This window comes from Stegostoma tigrinum, chromosome 21, assembly GCF_030684315.1.
Source record: "Stegostoma tigrinum isolate sSteTig4 chromosome 21, sSteTig4.hap1, whole genome shotgun sequence".
Taxonomy (NCBI): Eukaryota; Metazoa; Chordata; class Chondrichthyes; order Orectolobiformes; family Stegostomatidae; genus Stegostoma; species Stegostoma tigrinum.
Genome location: NC_081374.1, coordinates 52,696,374 through 52,722,093, shown reverse-complemented (window position 1 = coordinate 52,722,093; position 25,720 = coordinate 52,696,374). Strand labels below are relative to the sequence as shown.

Sequence of the window (25,720 nt, the reverse complement as noted above, 5' to 3'; positions counted from 1 at the left end):
GGGTCTGTTGACCCAGACACCTCCACTTGAGTTCACAGTACATCAGATACGACCGGGTGATTGGGTCTTGATCAAAACCTGGAAAAATACAAAACTACACCCAAGCTGGGAGGGACGGCTCCTGACCTTCCTGACTACTGAAACAGCCGTCCGTACTGCTGAAAAAGGGTGGAGTCATCACACTCGTGTTAAGGGTCTGGTGGACGCTCCTTCCCCTCCAGCAGAGTGACAAGCTCATCTAACAGACAACCCTCTGAAAGTCAAGCTGAGCAAAAAGAATGAACTGAACTGATATGAGAGACTATCAAGTATTGGTTAGAAATTTTGTATGGTAAGCGTTGTGCGAACTCACGCCTCCCGGGTATTTAAAGGGTTAGAGAATAGACAGATAGGGGTTGGGAAGCTGAAATGAGCAGGCATCTTTATGTTGTGACGATAATATTGGCGCTAGTTGCCCAGGGAGTTGGAAAGAATCATTTCACCGCTTTATGTCAGAATTATGCTAGAGTAACGGGGCGTACTGACTGTTAGGCATGTGCTGCGATCCCACACCATGGAGAATCTGGAATCCCTCTCACGGTAATTCCATTTAGCAACAGAGAGGTGTATGAGGTACAACAATTTGACTTGGGCTCAAATGATACAAAATGGAGATCTGAAAGCGGTGATTCTAAATTCGCGGGATGGTTCCCATGACCGGCTTCGAACACCCCGGGGTGCTATCGACGGCCTTAGAGTTTCCCCACTGAAAGGAGTAGTCAATATCACTTGTTTCTGCAATTAGAATGACAGCGCACACTTCCAGTTAGGAAACTTATCTTGTGTCGCCACCAGCTAAGCTACTGGCAAAAATGTGCCCCACATATTGAATGGTACATATTGGACACGTCGTCTAGAGGCCTATCCATTTATCCCCGGGGAAAGGTACATTCGGGTGACCGAATGCGTAGGAAGCGTAGAAATGCAGGGATGTTGTGATCTTGATCTAACACTGCCTCAAAGTCAGAAAGGCTGGAGTGGCTGTTGCTACCTCGCCTATGTAATCCCCCATCTGAAGCTGTTAGATAAAACCCCAGAAATAACTCAGAATGAGCAGGGAAAGAAGCGGACACCCCGAAAAGTAACTGAAGGGGATCGCTTTCTCTGGACTTTAATACCTATGTATGGGACTGCCCGAGCAGGAAGAGAAATACAAAAGCTGGCGGCTTCCCTGGAGGAGTTGACCAACAATACTGCCGATGCGTTGGCCGAGACCCAATCCCAAGTGGCGGTGATAACGTCCAAAATGATTGCCAACAGGCTAACGGCTCTCCAGAATAGGATGGTGTTGGATTGTATTCTGGCAGAGAAAGGTGGTACCTGTGCACTCATTGGGGAAGAGTGTTGTACATACATACATACCTGAGGTTTCCCATAACATTACTGGTATCTCCCAACACGTACGAAACAAAATCGCCAAAATAAGGGAGACTGGTGACCGATACCGGAATGAAAAAGGCTGGCAATGGGGGAGTTGGGGTTTACCTGATTGGGGAGAGTGGTTGGTTAATTTGGCCATTGATGGATTATTGATATTAGTGGGTCTGGTGGTGAGGTTTAATGTCCTCAAATGCATACTGAACCAATTAATGACACCTCTGGGGGAACGAACACTAGTACATCACCAGATGCTTTTACAATCAGCAGACGGTATGCAACAAAGAGAAAGTCAAAGAATGCTTCTAGAGTTCAAAAAACAAACATCACGAAGAGAGATTTAAGGGTTAACCGTATATAAGATTGTGAACCTCAACGCCAGCAAGCATAAGAGGGCAGAGAATGGGAAAATGAATTAAAAAGGGGGACATAATTAGTGCAGAAACAACAGTTTGAGAAAAAGAAAAAGGGAGAATTGTGGGAAATGAAACATGTTGTTTCTGCAGGTAAGGATGAATAGTGGGATCTTGCAGAAGCAGAAATTCACAAGATTTTGTAGCAGAAATAGGATGAATATTGGGATCTTGCAGAAGCAGAAATTCACAAGATTGTGCAGCACAAGTTTATCATTAACCAGAGATTAGGTTCTGCAAAGATGGCAGTTAGCACGACCAGAAACATTCTTTTTGCAGACAAGGATATGGTAGAGATGAGGGTGTTGTAGCAGAGGCTTATTTCTGCAAACCTGACGATTCTCACGTACAGCAAGTCTAGTGCTCTTTAAGATAGCCAAATAAGGATTGCAGTAAAAAAAGGGAATGGGGCCTTCGGCCGGCAGTATAGAAAACAATAATCAAGGGCTGCCAGGCAGGACGGCGAATGATAGGATAAGACCAGTGGGAGCAGGGAGGCGTGATTCTGCAACTCGTAAATTGTATAAGAATGTTTAACTTTCTTTGTGTGTGTGCGCCTGTCTAGCAGACTCCCTTACTTTATCGATCGCACAGAATAAAATTGTTTTGTTTCCAAGGCTTTGTCTCAGGGTGAATTTGTGAGCAGGGACTGTTTCTCACACCAGAAAAATTCCAAAATGGTTAAAGGGATTGACAGTAGATGCAGGAAGGATATTTCTCTGGCACTGTGGGTGAGTACCCGAGTACCTTCTCAGAATAAAAGGCAATCCATTCAGGACTGAGATGAGGAGGAACTACTTCACTGAGAAGATGATGAATTATTGAAATGCTGTGCCCCAGACAACATGTGGAAGCTCTAATAGTAATGCAGGTATTAGCAGATTTCAAGTTACTAATGACATGAAGGCACATGGAAATGTACATGAATGGCCATGATTTGGAACTGTGGAGATTGTTTGATCAGGGTGGAGGTGTAGTGGAGTAGGCTATGTACTGTCAGCTGAAGGAAGCTCAACAGACCAGACATCTCCTTGCTGTCTGAACAACTGCTCACCACTTTATTTTCATCAGCTCACCCAGTGTGTCATGCTTCAGGCTTCCCCGGTCACCTTACGCCATGGCATTCCACTTATGCACTGACCTGTAATTACATGGTCCATTCAGTCCCTCTCGTAAACAGACCTCAACATTTGTTATGCTCAGACTCGATCCCCAAATCCCAATTTACAGCCTGTACATTCATGAATGACAACTCTCTGTCCTCAGCTGACCTCTCATGTCAACGGGGTAATTACATCCGTTTACTCTGGCACAGAGGAGATAGGATGGCAAGAGTAACTCTTTGTTTAGTAACTGTCACTAATGTCAGTCTCCATGGATCCTAATTGTGTTGCTGCAGGGTGTACCACATCTAGTTATAAGGAGCATTGTTCAATTTGTCCTCTCAGTGTCACTGGGAGAGACAGCCGTGATACTGACAGCGATCTGGGGCACCAGAGAGAGAGAGGACCGATCACAGGAATCTGGCAATGATGGATTGGAACAATACAACACTGGATTTGAATATAAGAACAAACGATTGGAATGTTACAACGACAGATTGGAACAGTTTGACCATGGTTCATGATGTAGGAACAGTCGATGGGAATGGGAAAACCATGGGAAGGGGTTTCATTGAGATGCTGAATTCTCTTTCTACTACTTTTGATCGGAAGCCACTGAAATACCACGTTCGAATGGTCCTTCGGATTATGCAATTCATTTATTGTCGGATTATCGTCAACGTTTCAGTGCCTGATCGGTCTTTTGTATTTCTATAAATTGTGGTATTTACGGTGCAACACTTGCTGCTCTTATTTTCTCTGTGTTGTTCATTGTGCCAGCCATTGATAAAAGGCTGACTGTGTTTCAAGTTTACTCTCTCATCTTTACTGCTTCTTGCTTTCCTCTCGGTCCGGCTGATGGTTCTGTAACCCTGGCTATCTTGGTGTCATATTGAGTGCTCACTGATTCAGTATCCATTCCTCCACTGACCTCCTGTCTATGTGGTTGAGCTAATTGATCGATTAACACGAGAATCCTTGCTTGCATTTCCAAACACCATTGTTTTACCATTGGTTCCATCACGTGATTGCTTGAGGGCAGAATCTCTGAGAACTTACCCTTTTCCAACTTTCATTAACTGCCAATTCAAGCAAAGTTTCAGTGATTTCCAATATGTTGCAAATTGTATTGTAACAGTTACAAACACCTCAGTTAACAGCAACTTTTATCTCATCTTATGTTTTCTTTGCATGGGCAATTTATGGCATAACAGGCATTGGATCCAACATATAAACTGAACACGGATGCAAACATTTGCGACAAGAACGGATACAAAATACCATTTATACATCTCAATCAGTGCTCAGTAAAACTAGGAACGTAGTTCCAGGCAGGAACTATAACTTCATTGTTTGCTTTCCTCACAGCCAACGTAGTAACAATTGTGATCCTATTCCAGGAAAAGTGTGGTCTCTCCGCTCCCTCCGCTCCAACCCCAACCTCACCATCAAACCCGCAGACAAGGGTGGCGCAGTGGTAGTATGGCGCACTGACCTCTACATCGCCGAGGCCAGACGCCAACTCTCCGACACCACCTCCTACTGCCTCCTCGATCATGACCCTACACCCGAGCACAAACCATCATCTCCAACACCATTCACGACCTCATCACCTCAGGGGACCTCCCACCCACAGCCTCCAACCTCATTGTTCCCCAACCCCGCACGGCCCGTTTCTATCTCCTTCCCAAAATCCACAAACCTGCCTGCCCTGGTCGACCCATCATCTCAGCCTGCTCCTGCCCCACCGAACTCATCTCCACCTATCTGGACTCCATTTTCTCCCCTTTGGTCCAGGAACTCCCCACCTACGTCCGTGACACCACCCACGCCCTCCACCTCCTCCAGGACTTCCAATTCCCTGGCCCCCAACACCTCATATTCACCATGGACGTCCAGTCCCTGTACACCTGCATTCCGGATGGAGATGGCCTCAAGGCCCTCCGCTTCTTGCTGTCCCGCAGGCCCGACCAGGCCCCCTCCACCGACACTCTCATCCGCCTAGCTGAACTCGTCCTCACACTCAACAACTTCTCTTTAGACTCCTCCCACTTCCTACAGACTTATGGGATGGCCATGGGCACCCGCATGGGCCCCAGCTATGCCTGCCTCTTTGTAGGTTACGTGGAACAGTCCCTCTTCCGCACCTACACAGGCCCCAAACCCCACCTCTTCCTCCGGTACATTGATGACTGTATCGGCGCCGCCTCTTGCTCCCCAGAGGAGCTCGAACAGTTCATCCACTGCACCAACACCTTCCACCCCAACCTTCAGTTCACCTGGGCCATCTCCAGCAAATCCCTCACCTTCCTGGACCTCTCAGTCTCCATCTCAGGCAACCAGCTTGTAACTGATGTCCATTTCAAGCCCACCGACTCCCACAGCTACCTATACTACACCTCCTCCCACCCACCCTCCTGCAAAAACTCCATCCCCTATTCCCAATACCTCCGCCTCCGCAGCATCTGCTCCCACGATAAGACATTCCACTCCCGCACATCCCAGATGTCCAAGTTCTTTAAGGACCGCAACTTTCCCCCCACGGTGATCGAGAACGCCCTTGACCGCGTCTCCCGCATTTCCCGTGACACATCCCTCACACCCCGCCCCCGCCACAACCGCCCCGAGAGGATCCCCTCGTTCTCACACACCACCCTACCAACCTCCGGATACAACGTATTATCCTCCGACACTTCCGCCATTTACAATCCGACCCCACCACCCAAGACATTTTTCCATCCCCTCCCCTGTCTGCTTTCCGGAGAGACCAATCTCTCCGTGACTCCCTTGTTCGCTCCACACTGCCCTCCAACCCCACCACACCCGGCACCTTCCCCTGCAACCGCAGGAAATGCTACACTTGTCCCCACACCTCCTCCCTCACCCCCATCCCAGGCCCCAAGATGACATTCCACCTTCAGCAGAGGTTCACCTGCACATCTGCCAATGTGATATACTGCATCCACTTTACCCGGTGCGGCTTCCTCTACATTGGGGAAACCAAGCGGAGGCTTGGGGACCGCTTTGCAGAACACCTCCGCTCAGTTCGCAACAAACAACTGCACCTACCAGTCGCAAACCATTTCCACTCCACCTCCCATTCTCTTGATGACATGTCCATCATGGGCCTCCTGCACTGCCACAATGATGCCACCCGAAGGTTGCAGGAACAGCAACTCATATTCCGCCTGGGAACCCTTTAGCCATATGGTATCAATGTGGACTTCACCAGTTTCAAAATCTCCCCTTCCCCTACTGCATCCCTAAACCAGCCCAGTTCATCCCCTCCCCCCACTGCACCACACAACCAGCCCAGCTCTTCCCCCCCACCCACTGCATCCCAAAACCAGTCCAACCTGTCTCTGCCTCCCTAACCAGTTCTTCCTCTCACCCATCCCTTCCTCCCACCCCAAGCCGCACCCCCAGCTACCTACTAACCTCATCCCACCTCCTTGACCTGTCCGTCTTCCCTGGACTGACCTATCCCCTCCCTACCTCCCCACCTACACTCTCTCCACCTATCTTCTTTACTCTCCATCTTCGGTCCGCCTCCCCCTCTCACCCTATTTATTCCAGTTCCCTCCCCCCATCCCCCTCTCTGATGAAGGGTCTAGGCCCGAAACGTCACCTTTTGTGCTCCTGAGATGCTGCTTGGCCTGCTGTGTTCATCCAGCCTCACATTTTATTATCTTGGAATCTCCAGCATCTGCAGTTCCCATTATCTCTGGCCTCTCTCCATGTGTCTCTCACTACCTGGTCGCCATGGCAATAGCAGATCTCCTGGTCATTATCTTTGACCTCATATTGCGACACATTCCATTTGTCTATTTGGAACAGCATGATTTCTTAGAAGGTATCCCCGTGTAATAATCACGCTGTCCTGCTTTATGCAGCCACTGACTGTTCTGTTTGGTTCACCGTCACTTTCACCTTTGATCGATTTGCCCAAATCTGAGAAGTAAAAATTGCAATGTGAAAACAGCAGCCGTGGTTCTGGCAACAGTGACTGGACTGAGCTGTTTGAAGAACATATTCTGGTATTTTATGCTTACTCATCAGTATTATGAAAGGAGCGATATCTGGTTTTGTTGGGTGACAAGTGATGTGAGGTTTGCTCCACTCCGGGGAGCAATTGAGTTCTGTCATTACACACTAACATCAGGAGTTGTCTTTATTCTCATTCTATTTCTCAATGTTTTAACGGTTAGACACATTACAGTGACCAGCAGATCCCGCAGGAGACTCCACCATCAGACCAACAAAAAGAGCAACAAAGACCCAGAGATGAAGAATCAAAAGAAATCCATCATTTTATTGTTTCTTATTTCAGGGAATTTCATTCTATTATGGTCAGTATCAATGGTGTATTCAATAAATTGGAGAATGATATTTTTGGGATATGAGTCTCTATATCTGCCTCTTTTTGTAATGGAACTGGGCTACATGCTGCAGATGCTGAGTTGCTGCACAAACACTGTGATTTATGTTGTCGCACATCCTAAGTTCAGAGAGCATTTGAAGAATATTGTGTACTATCCCTTTACCCCAATTGTGAATTGTACTAAACATTGAGGCTGAGTGAAGAATTACACCATCAGCAATCAATTTTGCACGTATTTCTGTCTAATCCACAGTCCTGGTGTCTTATTAATAGACATCATTGAAAGAAGATGATATCTCCTGGATCTTTGATCTGTGATTTTTCCTGCCTAATTTGCCAGCCTGTGCACCTGTGCCAGTACACTGTTTATCTGCATCTCAATCCAAGTGTGGGTGTGTGGCTGTGCATGTGTAGAAGCATCTGATAGAGAGATAGAGGAGCAGGTTCAGTCACAGACACACTGTTCAAGAATGATCACAACATGATGAAATGCTGTCCAGTTTTAGGGGTGATAAACATGTTACTGACGTTCGGCTTTAAACTTACTTCAAAGAAATACAATCCAGTGAAAGCACAGTTGTTTAGGGAGTACAGCAGAAAAAAAGTGGATATGCAATGTAGCATGGTAACTCAGCAGCTTTCGACTTTTAAGGAGGCAATTCATACTTCTCATAAAGTGTACTTTTCACTGAGACACACTTCAATAAGAAGGGAATACCATTCTTCACGAGCTGCAGATGTGAAGGATCATACCAAGGTGAATTAAACTGGTTAATGCAGTGAAGCTGACTGGTATAAGTTTGGATTTCTTTGAACTGTTAATGGATGATTTTTGAAAGAGACGGAGAAAGTGGAATAAAATATCCAAACCAGCTAGAAGTTCTATTTCTACAAGCCATAGATAAAAGTATGTAGGGAGCAAAAAGAAATATTCATCCCTGAGTGAATGGAATTCTGGAATTAACAATGATAAAGGAAGGAATGTTAAAGAAATTCACTAAATATTTTCTATCTCTCTCTGTGGATGGCTGCACAAAAATTTCCCAAAATGACAGGAAATCAGGGCGGAATGAGCAGGGGCTGAAAATGATTATTTTTGTTTATTGACTGTGAAATAGCAAGAGCTGCTGATGCAGGAATATAGAGATGACCCAGTGTGGACCTGGAGGAGCACAGCGGGTCTGGCAACATCAGAGCAGCAGGAAAGTTGGCATTTTGGATTGGGGCCCTTCATCAGGACTGCGGAGCGAGAAGGATGCTCAGAAATAAGTGAGGTGGTCTGGGGCTGGGGACAGGTAATTTAGTTGGTGATGGGTAGATGCAGGAAGCGATTGTGGAGATTGGTCAATGGGAAGGGTAGACATACTAGACAAAGTTGCAGGACATACAGGTTAATCCCTGCTGGAAACAGAATGATTGTTTGGGGCCATTGATGGAGTTGAGGGAGAAGGTTAAGGGGAAAGTGTAGTATTTCCTGCATTTACAGAAAAAAGTTTCGGGCATAGTGGGGCTGTTGGGGAGTGTGGACCGTGTGAGGGAGTCCTGGAGAGAGCATTCCTTGTGGAAACAACTCAACTGGATCTCCTGCAATTCCTGCACTTCTACCCTCAAACCCTCTCGCCTCAACAGCACCAAGGATAGAGTCCCCCGGTACACGTATACCACCCTACCAACATCTGAATCCAAAGCATCTTCCACCACTTTCACCACTTGCAATCAGACCCAACTACCAGAGAAATTTCCCACCCCATCCCTAATATGCTTTTCGTAGGGACCGCGCTCTCCACTAATACCTCGTCGATTCCACACTCCCCACCCAGCAACCGCAGGAACTGCTACACATCCCCCTGCACCTCCACTCTCACCACCATGCAAGACCCGAAACAAACATTCTTTACATGCTAGGGGTTCACCTGAACCTCCTCCAATGTGGTCCGCTGTGCCCGTTACTCCCAAAGTGCTCTCTTCGATGTGGAGAGACCAAGTCCAGACTCAGTGAATGATTTGCAGAGCATCTGTGCTCTGTACGCTCCAATCAACACATTTCCATATATAGCCATTTCACTCACCTCCCCACTCCCTGGCCTTATGTTGCAGGTGGGGATCTTACAAGCCTTATAGCTTCAACATAGAATTCACTGACTTCGATATCACCCCATTTCCCAGTCTCACCCCATACCTAGCCCTCCGTCTTATCCCCATCTCGTTGACCTGACAGAATCATCTTCCCTCTCACCTACCACGCCCGCCCTCACATTGATTAATCTCCACAATCCCTGACCTGAATCCACCAATCACCAGCCCACCTACCATCCCCCACCCCACCCGCACCCTCTATTTTTGAGCTCCTTTCCCCCTCACCAGCCGCGATGAAGGGTCCCAATGTGAAGCGTTGAATTTCCTGCTCTTCTGAAGCTTCCTGACCCGCTGTGGTCGTCCCAGCTCCTGCTGCATTGATATCATTGTCATTCCTGAAGGAAATATACTGTATTGTTGTGTAGAACATGTAGTGCAAGGGTGTTGAGGGAAAGCAGGAGATCAACACTCAGCAATGACAGTCTCTTGAGCAACCAATGCAGATAAGATGACTCTTTGCCTTATAAGAGCCTGAAATAAGTGACAGCTTACGAGTGCCAGGCTTAATCAATTGGGCCAGTGGGCAGTTGGAGCTCAATTTAGGTGAATGCAAGGTGTTGCAAATCAGCAAATCGAAACAGGGCTGGACTTCCATCATCAATATTCGGGTCCTGAGGATGATTATAGAACGAAGAGATGAAAGGGTACAGGTGCGTAGCTCCTTGAAAATAGATTCACAGTCAGACAGAGTGATGAGGACTGCTTCCACATGCTAGCTTTCATTGGTCAGAACATTGATTATAGCAGTTTAGATATCTTGTTGTAGCAGTACAATGCGTTGCTGAGATCACATTTGGAAAACTCAATGCAGATCTGGTCACTTTACTGTGGAAAGAATGCTGATAGAAGTTTTAGGTCGAAGAAAAATTGGTCACTTTACTACAGAAAAAATGCAGATAGAAGTTCTGAGTTATAAGAAGAACTGGATTGCCTGGGGCTTCTTTCCTTGGAGCTGAGTAGACTCAAGGGTGACCATACAGATGTCTATGAAATCACAAGAGGCATAGATAAGGTAGATATGCGAAAGCTTTCCACTATGGTCGGGGTGTCAAAAACAGGAGAAGCATCGGTTGAACTTCAGACGAGTGCAATAGAAAGGGTCGAGTGGTCCCGTTTTTTTTTCCACACACAAGAGGGAGTGGAGAAGGGAGAAAATAAAAACTTCAGATGCTGGAAGCCAATTCTATAGGTGTGAGCCTGGAAAAGTACAGGAGGTCAGACAGCATCAGTGGAGCAGGAAAGTCAGTGTTTTGAGCCAAATTCCTTCGCCAGGACTGGGGAGGAGGAGGAGAGCCCAGAAATAAATGAAGGGTGGAGGGTGGGGCTAGGGTAGGGTAGGAGAGATGATGATAGGTGTATGCAAGGAGTGGGCTTATTATGATTGGTTCATGAAAAGGCAGCAGTGCATAGTTGAGTTGGACGATCAACAGTCTATGTCAGGCCAGGAGGGTCAGGAGGAGGGGGAGGGCTGGACGTGCGATAATTCTGGGACTGGATGGACATTGAAGATGGTGAAGTCAGTATTGAGGCCATTGGGCTGTAAGCTCCCAAGGTGAAATTTCAGGTGTTGTTCCTACAGTTTATGTTTGGCCTCAGTCAGACAGTGGAGAAGGCCAAGGATCGACATGTAGCCAGGGGAGTGGGAGAGGGATTGAAATGAATTGAAACTGGAAGGTCAGTTTGTTTAATGTGTACAGAATGCCAATCGGTCCCTGAGTCTGCGTTTTGTCTCCCTGATATACAGGAGACCACATCGGAAGCGATGCATACAATAGGTTTAATTTAATGGGGTACATCAGAGCAGGGGAGCTTAAGACTGTGGCATGGTCCTTCTGATCTATATGGGAAGTGGGCTCATTTCCCATTCCCGGCACTGGGAATGAGTAGGAAATGTTGCCAGTTCCATCTCCTTGATTTTGGAACTAGTGTGGCGGATGGGAATTCTGTGGATCATCTGCAAAGCTGAGAGAGCCATGGATAGCATACATAGTGAGGTGGTCACCTTAAGCCGAGAGTGCAGGAAGTCAATGGGTGACCATCACACAGAGTAAGCAGACACAGAAGACAATACAGGAATCCCCTGTGGCCATTCCCCTGAGAAACAGATATGACACTTTCGATACTGCTGAGGGCAATAGTCTCTCAGTGGGAAGAAGCCAACTTCAAGACACCACCACTGGTTCTGCTGCACATGTGAACAGCAAAGCCTGAGGAAATACAATAGTTGGTCAATTGTCAGAGGAACAGGTAGGATTTCTGGGACTGCAGACCAGACTCTAGTTTGGCATGATGCCTCTCTCTTATGAGGGACAAAGGATGTTTCAGAGCTTCTACAAAAGGGGGAGGGTGAACAGCCAGTGGTCATGATGCACGTTGGTGCCAACGACATGGGAACACAAAATAGGAGAAAGTCCTAACAGCAGACAATAGGGTGATAGGAAGCAAACTTATAGATTAGATTAGATTCACGAGAGCATGGAAACAGGACCTTCGCCCAACAAGTCCACATCGGAAGTTGAAGCATCCCACCCATTCCCCTGTAACCCACACACCCCTGAACACGACGGGCAATTTAGCATGGCCAATCCACCTAGCCTGCACTTCTTTGGACTGTGGGGGGAAACCGGAGCACCCGGAGGAAACCCACACAGACATGGGGAGAATGTGCAAACTCCACACAGGGAGTTACCCGATGCTGGATTCGAACCTGGGTCCCTGGTGCTGTGAGGCTGCAGTGCTAACCACTGAGCCACCGTGCTACCCCTCAAGTAATAAGTAGGACTTTAAACATAGTCATATCAGGATTGCGGCAAGTCGGGGAGGAGATAGCAGGATGTAACAGATGAACACGGGCTAAAGAAATGCTCTGAGGTAGCAGTTTTCAAATTCCTGATGGAGTTGGGACAAGGACAAACTGGACTGGTTTCACCTGGTTAGGCCCAGGGGGTTTAACCTGCATTAATGTGCATGTAGTTTGGGAAAATAAAATTAATCACAATTGTGCCCACAAAATAATTTTGAGGACCAACACATTGATGAATAAATGCGGAGTAGCCACTTAGCTTGGGTGTCACGCAGTGAGAAAGGAATAATTGGTAATGCAGTTCTGGGGAGTCCTTCGGGATGCGACTGTAAGGATTGAGAGAGAAGTTGTTGATTCTGACACAGGAATCCTGAATCCTGAGAAGGGGAACTCTGATGGTATATGGTGTGAGTTGGCTATGATGGATTGGGCAATGTTACAGAAAGGAATGGCAGTGGATAGGCAATGGTGAACATTGATGGAGTGAATGGTTGAACTACAAAAATGATAGGTCACCGTCTGGAACAAGATGCAAAAAGAGGGACAAATCATGGCTTAAAAGGGAAGTTAGTGATAGCATGAGATGCAAAATGGTGGCATACAAATTGATGAGAAGAACAGTCGACCTCAGTGTTGGGAAAATTTAAAAGTCAGCAAAAGTGGAGCAAAAGGGTGATTACAAAGGCGGGAATAGAGTAGGAGAGCAAGATTACTGAGAACCTGATAGCAGACTGCAGACCTTTCTACCAGTGTGGAAAGAGAAAAGTTCTGTGGACTTCTCTTATGCATACAGAGTGGACCCCTATTTGCATTCAGCAGAAATGCATCAGCAAAGCCTGTCTCCTAAAGGATTGCAACGAGTTAAACTGCAATTTTCCAGAGACCCAATCCATCTGAGGAGCTGTTTCCTGGAGCCCTCCAGAAGCAACCACCTGTGAGTTAGAATCCTACTTGCAAAAACGTAAGCTCGGCAATGTGAGGGTGATTGCAATCTGCTGTAACACTCAAATGAGCACCTTGTTAGGGCACCTTCCGCAATCCCTGAACCGAGCCTGCTGGCAGGTCATCAGTGGATGAAGATGAACAGTTAACACTCAAAGCTGTATCTCCTCTTGCGTCTGGCCGAGCAGAACCCTCTTATGGTGCTGGAGAAATTAATGCTCTATCCCTTTGGGTTGTTGGCTTCTTGCGTTTCAGTCCTTTGGTCAACACAAATTTAGAGAATGCCCCAAACATGATGAAAAGCTTCAACTCAAGGAATTAGTTCTGTCAGATAAGAAGGTGTATGAAGGGGGCAGTTATTGCAGGGGTAATGTGTGTTAGGAGCATCGTTGTGTCTGTTCAAGCAGATCTGTCAAGAGGTGGCTGTGTTCGGGCAGAGCCGCATCAGGGAATATTCTCTCCACGGGGCAGTTGTGTCTGAGGTTAATGTATCGGGTCAGTTGTGTCCGGGGTCAGTGTGTCAGGGACTAGTCCTGTCAGACCAGTTATCACTTCAGGGGGTAGTTGTGATGCGGTAGCCGTGTTGAGGGTTTGTTATGTCGGACTGGCATTCGTGTTGGGGATTAGTCATGTCAGGGGCAGTTGCATTTGGGGACAGGCATGTTCGGCGCAGCTGTGACAGTGCAGTCCGTTCGGGGGACAGTGGTGTCAGAGGGAATTCATGCCAGAGGTAGTTATGCAGGGGGGATTTGTATCTGGGATTAGTGTATCAGGGGCAGTTGTGTCACGGGGCAGTTGTGTGCAAAGTGAGCGTGTCAGCGGGTAGTTGTGTCCGGTGTCAGTGTTTCAATGTGTAGTTGTGTGGGGCAGTTTTGTTAGGGAGTAGTTGTGTCAGGGGGCAGTTGTGTGCAAAGTGAGCGTGTCAGCGGGTAGTTGTGTCCGGTGTCAGTGTTTCAATGTGTAGTTGTGTGGGGCAGTTTTGTTAGGGAGTAGTTGTGTCAGGGGGCAGTTGTGTCTGAGGTTAGTGTATCTTGGGGCAGCCATTTCATGGTCGCTGTGACGGATCAGGCTTGTCGGGGAGGAGTCCTGTCAGGGGGAGTTTGGTTTGGGGTTAGACATGTCATGGGGTGGAGCTGCTCCCATGCCAGGAGTGGGGCTGGAAGCGGTATTGCTCCTCGCACTTTGTCTCCTGTTTGGAGCGGTTTTATTCCTGGAACACCAGCCACTGTTACAGCCCAAAACACTCAAATTTTACCCGTCCATTGCCACTGTCCGTGATATTTCAACTCAAATACTTATGGAGATAGATTGTGTGTGAGAGTGTGTGTGTTTCCCGGAAGAACTTGAGAGATGAAGAGGTAACACAGTGTGGAGCTGGAGAAACACGGCAGGTCAGGGAGCAGGAAAGGCAACGTTTCTGGCTGAAACCGTCTTCAGAGGGATCCCGACACAAAACGTCTACTTTCCTACTTGTCTGATGCTCCCTGATCTGCTGAATTCCCCCAGCTCCACTCTGTGCTATCTCTGAGCTCAGCATCTGCAGTTCTTACTATCCCTGAGAGATGAAATTGTTGATTCTGACTAAAACAAAATTATTGTATCTTCGTCTTCTTTGAAACTTCCTGCAAGACAGAGCGTCAAACAGATGGGTACAGCCGGAAATTGGTGCCCACACTCGATAATGTGTGCATGTAGCTGAAACGCAGCTCTGGCTCATTTCAGCTCCTCCCTGTTAAAACTGCAATCCTGCTCACCAACAACAGCTTCGAAGTAGACTTATAGCAGGTTGTCTCAAGCCTTTTTAAACCCACTGCTGTGTGAATCATGATTACTGCAAAGCTACCATTTCACACTATGCTATCATCGAATATTGCACTGTGAGACCTGAGCACGGCAGGGTGCACATTATTAAAAGCATCCCCACGGATCGGAATGAATCTCACTGTGTCTTTTCCAACTCAGGGATTCAGGCAGCTGTCTCGAAACTGCTTTGATAATGTCATACCCTTCATGAATTGGCACTGATGAAGGACTCAACCAAAGTCAAACAAAGATAGATGGAACAAAAACAGAAATTACTGGAAAAGCTCAGCAGGTCTGGCAGCATCTATGGAGAGAAAATCAGAGGGGTTTTCTGAGGAATGGTCACCAGACGCAAAATATTCAATTTGTTTTTCTCCACACAAACGTCTGGTCAGGCCTGCTGAGCTTTTCCAGCAACTTGTGTTTTTTTTTCCTGATTGACAGCATCCACAGTTCTTTTGGTTGTTAGAGACAGATGAAACCGTCTGAGAAAAAGTGATGATAAATGTTAGCGGGAGACCTACACCATCAAAGTCACTTAGAGATAACATAAACAGCAGAGGACCCAGTACAGATCCGTACAGAACACCAATAGCCACAGAACCTCCAGCCTGAAAAACAACCCTCCTGCATTCCCTGACGAAGGGTCACTTGATCCGAAACATGAACACTGATTTTTTTTTTCTTCACAGATGCTGCAAGGCCCTCTGAGCTTTTCCAGAAACTTCTGTTTTTGATCCTCCACCACTACCCTCTGTCTTCTGTGGACAAGCCACTTCGGACTCCACGTGGCCAAGTCACCGTGGATCTCATGCATCAGTTTCTTCTTGGTCAGCCCAGCATGAGGGACCTTGTCAAAAGCCTCACAAAAATCCATGTGGACAATACACACTGCTCTACCCTCATCAATCACCTTTGCCACCTCCTCACAAGATTCAACCAAGTTAATAAGACATGGCATACACTGCAGAAAGCCATGCTGACCGTCCCGAACTGGCCATGTTTTTTCCAAATGTGTGTAAATCCTATCCTTAGAATTATCTCCAACAGCTTCCCAACCACCAACGTGAGACTCACCGGGCGGTATGTTCCCAGATTATCCCTATTTGTCTTGAAGTGAGGAACAACATTAACTCCTCACCAGTCCCTTGGGGCCTCTCCAGTAAACAGCCAGGACACAAAGATTTTGGTCAAGGCCCCAGCAATCTCCTCTTTAACCTCTTTCAACAACTTGGGGTAGATGCCATCGTGTCTGGGGACTTATCCACCTTAATATTCTTCAAAATGCTAAACATCACCTTTTTTCTTCATCTCAAAATGCCCTATCACATTAGCATGCTCCATACAAAGCTCACTATCATAGAATTATTGATCATAACATCCCTCATTTGTGGAAGCAGGCCCTTTGGAAAGTCCACAACGACCCACAATGCATCGCACGCAGATCCATCCTCTTTTATCGCACCTAAACAAAATGTCCTGGAGCACTATGGGCAATTTAGCACGGCCAATCCATCTAGCCTGCACGTCATTGGACTCTAGGAGGAACGCAGAGCACTCAGACTAAACCTACACTGACATGGGAAGAATGTGCAAACTACATGCCGACAGTCACTGGGGTGGAAACGAGCCTGGGTCTCTGGTCCTGAATGGCAGCACTGGTAACCACTGAGCCACCGTGCCACACTGCTTTTCGTATGCTTCTCCTGTGTGAAGAACTTATTTGTGGAATCACTCAAATTATCTAGCTCCCCGCACTGATTCTCTCCATTATCCTTGAGTGGCCCTACCTTCTCCTGAGTTTTTTTCAATGTATGTACTGATTGTCTTCGCATTCTGCTTGAATTTCCTGCAGAGATACCGTCAGGGACACGAGATTCCTTTCTGGTCTCCGACATCAGGCAGGAGGAGCATGCCACTGCCCGAACTGTGAGCTCAGCCCCTTGACACGAAGATGAAGAATCTCTCCATGCTCGCCTTATTCACTGAAACCCAGTATTCACCTGAGGCCGCACGAATACGAACTTAACTTAAAATACAATCTTTACAAAGTGACCAAATACCATCTGGGCGACAACAAGCTTCCTAACAGCCTGTCTCAATATCTGTCTCCACTTTCTTTTGGTTTCAGGAGGGAAGGATGGAAGCACAACAGGATTGTTTGGGGCTTACCATGACTTGACACCGGGTTCTTCCTTCACTTGTGTTCTCTGTGCCTGCGTCTCCCAGAATGTCCCTCAGCGAAGTCTCTGTGGTGTCCTCTTTTGCCGTCTTCCATCTGTTTCTCTTTCTGTCTGTCTGTCTGTCTCTCTCTTTCGAGCGCGCGCAATCTCTCTTTCAACTGATGCTGTCTCACACACTGACTTCTCTCTCAGACCATTTCCGTTCTTGTTTCAAAATTCCAGGATACGTGGTTCTCATTTTTCCCATCAAGGGGAACATTCTGGCTGCCTCAAATGGCAAACCTAACCCTTCCTTAACTGTGAGCACAGAGAGTGATTCAGAGCTTGGGTGCCTGTGTTCTTCCCAGTTGTTGGCTTGTGGTCGGCAAAGGGCATATTTGGGTTTAAGGGACATTGTCACGGCCAAATGAAAGGGACCAGGTGGACGGGCAGTGGGTGAAGACTTGTCATAAGTTCACCCCTGATGTTACCCGCCCTCCTGCTTAACAGCAGTCGTTTGTGCTGCCACAGATCTCTCTGCTGCTGCTGCTATTTTCCTGTGAGAGGCTGTCCCCGACAACTGTGTCCAAAATAGTTTACGTTTTTGAGAGGGCCAGAGCCACAGAAGACTCAGGTCCGACCTGCCTATCTCTCCTGGTGGTTACCCATTGACCTGCCTGAACCTATTTAATACTGATGCCATTGACCTCCATCCCACTAATTTTGTGAATGATTGAGACACCCAGCGCGTGTGCCCTTGACAGAAAATCGCACACCCAAATAATGGATGGATGCTGAAAAATGGGAGTTTTTAAGGATGGAATCCACAACTGCACTTGAATCTGACTGCTTGACACAGCATCAATCGTGCAGCAAAAAATATCAGCATATTGTCTAAATATTGAGAAGGTGCATTGGACTGAGCTGCAGAGAGATCTGGGAGTTCGAGTACATCAGACGATAAGACATAGTAGCAGAAATTAGGCCATTCAGCCCACATTGAGTCTGCCCCACCATTCAATCATAGCTGATAAGTTTCACAACCACATTTTCCAGCTTTATAACAGTCAGCCTTGATCCCCTTGACAATCAAGAACATATCAAAGTCTGTCTTAAATATGGTCAATGATTCACATATTTCTGCATGAAAAGGTTTCTGCTTATCTCCATTTTAAAGGGTCTTCCCTTTACTCTCAGGCTGTGCATTCAGGTCCAATGTCTTCCTGTCAGTGGAAGCATCCTCCCAAAGTACACTCTCTCCAGGCTGTTCAGTATTCCTTAATTTCCAATTAGGATCAGTCTTATCCTTCTGAACTCTATCGAGCATAGACCAAGAGTGCTCAAACATTCTCATATGTTCAGACTTTCATTCCTGGATTTATCCTCGAAAATCTCCTCTGGGCCCTCTCCAGGCCGGATACATCCTTCCTGAGGTATGAGGCCCAAAATTGTTCTCAATGTGGTCTGACCAGACCTTTACAAAACCTCAGAGGCAAATCTCTCCTTTTATATTCTAGTCGTCTTCAAATAAATGTGAAAATTTGATTTGTCTTCCTAACTACCGACTGAATATGCAAATTCACATTAAGAGACTCCCAAGTCGTTTTGCACATCAGATTTCTGATTTTTCTCTCCTTTTAGAACTGTCTATGCCCCTATTCTTCCTGCCAAAGTGCACAGCCTCACACTTTCCCACATTGTATTCCATCTGCCACTTCTTTGCCCACTCTCCAAGCCTATCAACCCTTCAGTTGCTTCCCCTCCACTTCCAAACTACCTCATGCTCTTCCTGCCTTTATATCATCAGCAAACTTTGCCAGAATGCCCTCAGTTCCTTCATCTGAATCAATAATGTATAAAGAGAAAAGTTGTGATCCCTGCACTGACCCTTATCGAATACAACTTGCTACTGGCTGCCTTCCTGAGTCAGACCCTTTTATCCCACTCCCTGCTTTCTGCCAGATAGCCAATCCTCTCTCCATGCTATCACCCTGCCTCTAACACCATGGGCCCTTGTCTTAATCAGCAGCCTCCTGTGCAGCACCTTATCAAAGGTCTTCTTGAATTCTAGTTAGATAATATCAATTGGCTCTCCTTGGTCTACCCTGCATGTTACCTCCTCAAAGAATTCTGAAAGATTTGTCAGGCATGACCTCCCCTTGATGAAACCATTTGTTGTATTTTCCCACGTACTTCAAATGTATTCAGAAAGCTCATCAGTTTCTCTTCAGAAGGGCCCAGACCTGAAAAGTCAGCTTTCCAGTTCCTCTGATGTTGCTTGACCTGCTGTGTGCATCCAGCTCCAGACCTTGTTTATCTCAACTCTCTCCAAGCTGGTTTTGCATTGCATAAAATCTTCCGCTAAGGACAAGCGTCAAAAAAGAACAATTATCATTTGGGACACAATGCATTTTAAGAGAAATCATCACCACAGCTCAACATATCGGGTTGAATGATCTGGGAAGTTTGCTGTCACCATCCTGTTTATTCATCAAAATCAAAAATCAGATGGCATGAGGTTATAATCCAACAGGTTTATTTGAAGAAATAAGCTTATTTATAAACCTATTGCAATGTAAGCTGGTGTTGCATGACTTTTGACCCTGTCCATCCCAGTTCAACACTGGCAACACTATGTCTTGTTCAAAATGTTCACAAGGATGATCCCAGTGTGGAAGAATTGGCTATGCAGCAAAGATTAAACAGATTACTCCTGTACTCACTGGAATTTAGAGGAATGAGAGGCAATCGCATGAAGGATGTTGACAGCCTGATGCACAGAGAATGTTACCACTAACTGGAGAGTCTCAGAATAAAGGGCATTGTCTCAGAATGAAGGGGCACTAATTGAAGACTGAGATGAGGGGAAATTTCTTCTCTCAGAGGGTCATGAGTCTTTGGAACTCACTGTCAGAGAGAGCTGTGGGGGCTGAGACCTTGTGTATATTTAAGGCTGAAATAGATTTTAGTAAACAGGGGAATCAAAGATCAGAGTGAAGGCAGGAGAGTGGGCGTGTATACAGGTTTGGCCCCCTTACACAGTGATGAGGGAAACTGGAATATCTGGAGTTAGGTGAATTCAGTAATATCCAAAAAAATTCCAAAATGCTTAAAGGCATTGACAGCAAGTGCAGGAAGGATATTTCTCTGGCCCTGTGGGTGAGTACTCGAGAACATTCTCAGAGTAAAGCACAACCCAATTAGGACTGAGATTAGGAGGAACATCTTCACTGAGAGGATGAGAAATGTTTGAAATGCTGTGCCCCAGACAACTTGTGGACGTTCTCCCATCAAGGCAGAGATTGGTAAATTTCAAGTCACCAATGACATCAAGGCACATGGAAATGTATATGAATGGCCATGATTTGGAACTGCGGAGTTGGTTTGATAAGAGTGGAGGTGTGGTGGGGTAGGTTCTGTGCTGTCAGCTGAAGGAGGCTAAACAGACCAGACATCTCTTTGCCGTCTGAACAACTGCTCACCTCTTTATTTTCATCAGCTCACCCAATATGTCATGCTTCAGACGTTCCCTGTCACCTTGCGCCGTGGCTTTCAATTTATGCACTGACCTGTAGTTCCATGGTCCATTCACTCCCACTCTAAAAGAGAGCTCAGCATTTGTCATGCCCAGACTCTATCCCCAAATCCCATTTTACAGACTGCACACTCATTAATGACATCACTCTTTCCTCAGCTGACCTCTGAAATCACCTGGGTAATTACATCAGTTTACTCTGCCACTGAGGAGATAGGACAGAAAGAGTAATTGTTTGTTTATTAACCGTCACTAATGTCAGTCCCCATGGATCCCAATTGTGTTGCTGCAGGGAGTACTTCATCTACTTATAAGGGGCATTGTTCAATTTGTCCTCTCATCGTGTCAGTGGGACAGATAGCCGTGGTACTAATAGAAGTCTGGGACTCCAGAGAGAGAGAGAGAGAGAGACAGAGAGAGAGGACAGGTCAGTTTGCAATTGGAGAGTAACAGATTAGAATGATGCAACAATGTATTGGAATCTGGCAATGATGGATTGGAACAATACAACACTGGATTTGAATCTGAGAACAAATGATTGGAATGTTACAACAATAGATTGGAATATTTTGACAATGGTTCAAAATGTGAGAACAGTTGATGGGAATGGTAAAACATTGGGAAGGAGTTTCATTGAGATGTTGAATTCTTTTTCTGCTACTTTTGATCGGAAGCAAATGAAATCTCGCATTCGAATGGTCCTTCGGATTATGCAATTCATTTATTATCCGATTCTCGCTATTGTTGCAGTGCCTGGTCAGTCTTTTATATTTCTATAAATTGTGGTATTTACAGTGCAACACTTGCTGCTCTTATTTTCTTTCCTCTGTGTTGTTTATTCTGCCAACCATTGCTAAGGGCCTGACTGCACTTGAAGTATACTCTCTCATCTTTACTGCTTCTTGCTTTTCTCATGGTCCAGCTGGTAGGCCTGTAATCCTGCCTATCATACTGTATTATTGAGCGCTCACTGACTCTCTAAACATTTCGCGAAAGACCTCATGTCTGTGTAGTTGAGGTATTTGTTAGATTGATACAAGAATCCTTGCTTACATTTTCAAACAACAGTCTTAGACCACTGGTTCCATCACGTGTTTACATAAGGGTAGCATCACTTAAATATGATCCATTTCCAAAATTCATTCACAAAAATTCAAACTAAGTTTCAATGATTTCCATTTTGGGGCAAAATGTATTGCAACAGTCACAAACACCTCAGTTAACAACAACTTTTGTCTAATCTTATATTTTCATTGCATGGTCAATTTATGGAATAACAGTCATTGGATCCACCAAATAAACTGAACACTGATGCAAACATTTGTGACAAAAACAGATACAAAATACCATTTGTACATCTCAATCAGTGCTCAATAAAACTGGTAACATAGCTCCAGGCAGAAACTATAACTTTCATTGTTTGCTTTCCTCACAGCCAACGTAGTAACAATTGTGATCCTGTCCCAGAAAACTTGTGGTCTCTCTCGATGTGTCTCTCATTACCTGGTAGCCATGGCAATAGCAGATCTCCTGGTCATTATCTTTGACCTCATATTGCGACACATTCCATTTGTCTGTTTGGAAGAGCGTCATTTCTTAGAAGATATCCCTGTGTGTAATATTCATGCTATCCTGCTTTATGCAGCCACTGACTGTTCTGTTTGGTTCACCGTCACTTTCACCTTTGATCGATTTGTCGCCATTTGTTGCCCAAATCTGAGAAGTAAATATTGCAACGTGAAAACAGCAGCCGCGGTTCTGGCAACAGTGACTGGAGTGAGCTGTTTGAAGAACATTTTCTGGTATTTTATGTTTACTCATAAGTATCATAACAAGAGCAGACCCTGGTTTTGTTGGGTCACATGGGATGTGAGGTTTTCTTCAGCCTGGGGAGCACTCGAGTTGTGTCATTACATACTAACACCAGGAGTTGCCTTTATTCTCATTCTGCTTCTCAATGTTTTAACGGTTAGACACATTGCAGTGACGAGCAGATCCCGCAGGAGACTTCATCAGCAGAGCAACAGAAGGAATGCCAAAGACCCAGAGATGAAGAGTCGACAAAATTCCATAATTTTATTGTTTCTTATTTCAGGGAATTTCATTCTATTATGGGCAGTATCTATGGTGTATTCCATAAATTGGAGAATGAATTTTTTGGGAAATGAGACTGTATATCTGCCTCTTTTTGTAATGGACCTGGGCTACATGCTCCAGATGCTGAGTTGTTGCACAAACACTTTGATCTATGTCATCACACATCCTAAGTTCAGAGAGCATTTGAAGAATATTGTGCACTATCCCTTTACTCCAATTGTGAAATGTATTGTACATTGAGACTGACTGAAGAATTACATCATCAACAATCAACGTTGCATGGATTTCGGTCTAATCCACTATCCTGGTGTCTTATTAATAGACATCATTGAAAGAAGATGATATCTCCAGGACCTTTGCTCTGTGATTTTTTCCTGCCTAATTTGACAGCCTGTGCACTTGCGCCAGTACACTGTTTGTCTGCATCTCAATCCAAGTGTGTGTCTGTGGCTGTGCACGTGTAGAAGCATCCGATAGATAGATAGAGGAGCAGGTTCAGTAACAGACCCACGACCCAAGAGTGAACAGAACATGACGCAATGCTGCCCAGTTTGAGCATTGTAAACATGGTACCAAACTTGGTCCTTAAACTTAATTCAAAGAAATACAAACCCATGAAAGCACAGTTAGTTATGGGGTGCAGCAGAAAACAGGATGTGAAATGTCCAGATGGTACATCAGAATCTTTAGACTTTTAAGGAGGCATTTCATCCTTCTCACAAAGTGAACTTTTCATTGAGACACACTTCAAGGAGAAGGGAATACCATTCTTTACTATATACAGATGTGAAGGATCGCATCAAGGTGAAAGAAACTGGTCAATGCTGTGAAGCTGATAGTGTAAGGTTGGATTTCTTCGAACTGTCCTTGGATGATATTGTGAAAGAGAGGGAGAAAGTGAAATAAAAAATCTAAACCAGCAAGAAGTTCTATTTCTTCAACCGTCGATAAAAGGATATCGGCAGCGAAAGGAAATATTCATCCCTGAGTGAATGGGATTCAGGAATTAACAATGATCACCGAGGCAATGGGATGGCCATTGACCAAATATTTTCCATCTCTTTCTGTTACTAAAAATGCATAAAAATGCCCAAAACGATCGGAAATCAGGGTGGAATGATCAGGGAGTGAAACAACTCATATCGTTCAGTGACTGAAATAACAAGAACTGCTGATGCAGGAGCCGAGAGATGACACAGTGTGGACCTGGAGGAACACAGTGGGTCAGGCAACATTGGGGTGCAGGGGTGTCGACATTTTGGATGGGGACCCTACCTCAGGACGGTGGAGGGGGAAGGAACCTCAGAAATAAGTGAGCTGGTCTGACTTTGTGGGAAGGTATTTGAGGGGGTCATAGGTGAATGCAGGAAGGGTTTGTGGAGATTGGTCAATGGGAAGGGTAGACATAATAGACCAAGTTACAGTATGTACAGGTTAATCCCTGTTGGAAACAGAAGGATTGTTCAGAGCCATGGATGCACTTGAGCGAGAAGGTGGAAGGAGAAGTGTAGTATTTTCTGTATTTGAAGAGAACTGTTTCTGGTGTAGTGGGGCTATTGGGGAGTGTGGGTGCACAAAGGAGTCATGAGAAGGTCAGTCCCTGCTGAAACAACTCAACGGTGTCTCCTGCATTTACTGCAGTTCTCCCCTCAGACCACCTGCACCCAATAGCAACAAGAATAGAGTCCCCTGGTCCTCCCATACCAAGCTGACCAACATCTGAATCCAATACGTCTGCCACCACTTTCACTACTTGCAATCTGACCCCACCACCAAAGAGATATTTCCCTCTCCATCCTTAGCTGTTTTTCGTAGGGACCGCTCTCTCCACTACAACCTCTTCCTCTTGAGATGTTGTTGGGATAACATCCCATTTCATTTCTATACTTCTATAAATAAATGTCCTTTATCTGCCTTAAAACTTCCTGCCCAACGAGGAATTAGGTGTAAGACTTTGTAACTCCTTCGCTTCTGACACAGCAGTGTGCAGACACTGCCTTAAGCTTCCTGATTGAACAGAATTAGAGTTAAACTGTCTCAAATAAAGTTGTGAGGAACATTTGTAAAGGTGTGAGACTCCTGAAGGATTTAACGTCTGTCTCTGACAATGGGGCCAGGGCACTGACTTTGTTCAATCCAGGCACATCGGCAACTTGAAATTACATTCTGTCTCATTAACAACTTGAAATCGCCTCCTGCCATGAGCAGTCACTTCACAAACGATCAATACTATATCCTGGCCTTTCATGTTCTTGATGTAATAATTGTTTTGTATCCTGTGTCTGTCTGTTGTAATAATTGTTTCATGTATCATGTCATTGCGAGATGTGAATTTGTTTCATGTATAATGCACTTAGAAAAGTATAAAAAGCAGGGACTGTCTGCTGCTCGGGGACAATTACTTACGAGACTCTGCACTCTGTGCCGGATGAAGTAAAGTGATTCTCCACAGCTTGGGCTTTCTTGGTAATAAAGGATATGTGTTTTCCTAAACAGGCCAGCGTCTTGTTATTGCATCAAGTCTGTGAGGGTCTCCAAAAACGAACCTGACATTTGGCGCAGTGAACAGGGTTCCAACATGTCCAGCAGTCTCACTTTGGAGGGCTGAATAAGTGATCGTTTGAGTGTCGGTGGACTGAGATGGATGGGCCCGCAAGGTACGATTCACCTTGGTCTCTCTCACGAACCTGCCACCCGGGCGATCCCTCGTCCCTGCGCGGCTCTGTACTGATGGAACCCGAGACATCTCACGGTCTTGAACACTGCTAAATCTTAACGCCTGGAGGTTCGAGTCCCCACGTTAGTAAAAGGGGGAAAAATCTGGGAGGTTAGAGTCCCACAGTGTCTGGGGTTAGAGTCCCTCGGACAAGAAATCCGGGAGTATAGAGCTCCCTGGTGACCAGGTTTGAGTCCCTGAGTCGGGCAATTG

General features: G+C 45.8%; 1 protein-coding gene across 1 annotated transcript; it reads left to right on the top strand.

The window, feature by feature from the left end:
• Nucleotides 1-21,051: 21,051 nt before the first annotated feature.
• LOC125462925 (probable G-protein coupled receptor 139) lies at nucleotides 21,052-25,163 on the top strand. Its single transcript, XM_048553437.2, has 2 exons — nucleotides 21,052-21,450; nucleotides 22,130-25,163. The coding sequence occupies exons 1-2, from the start codon at nucleotides 21,165-21,167 to the stop codon at nucleotides 23,029-23,031; spliced, it is 1,188 nt and encodes a 395-aa protein (XP_048409394.1). The 5' UTR covers nucleotides 21,052-21,164; the 3' UTR covers nucleotides 23,032-25,163.
• The last annotated feature ends 557 nt before the right edge of the window (nucleotides 25,164-25,720 follow it).

Excerpts from the sequence above, each read along its gene's own strand:
- LOC125462925 (XM_048553437.2), top strand. The coding sequence starts at position 21,165 with ATGTATTGGAATCTGGCAATGATGGATTGGAACAATACAACACTGGAT. Across the intron at positions 21,451-22,129 it reads CGCTATTGTTGCAGTGCCTG|CCAACGTAGTAACAATTGTG; the intron begins GTCAGTCTTTTA and ends CTTTCCTCACAG.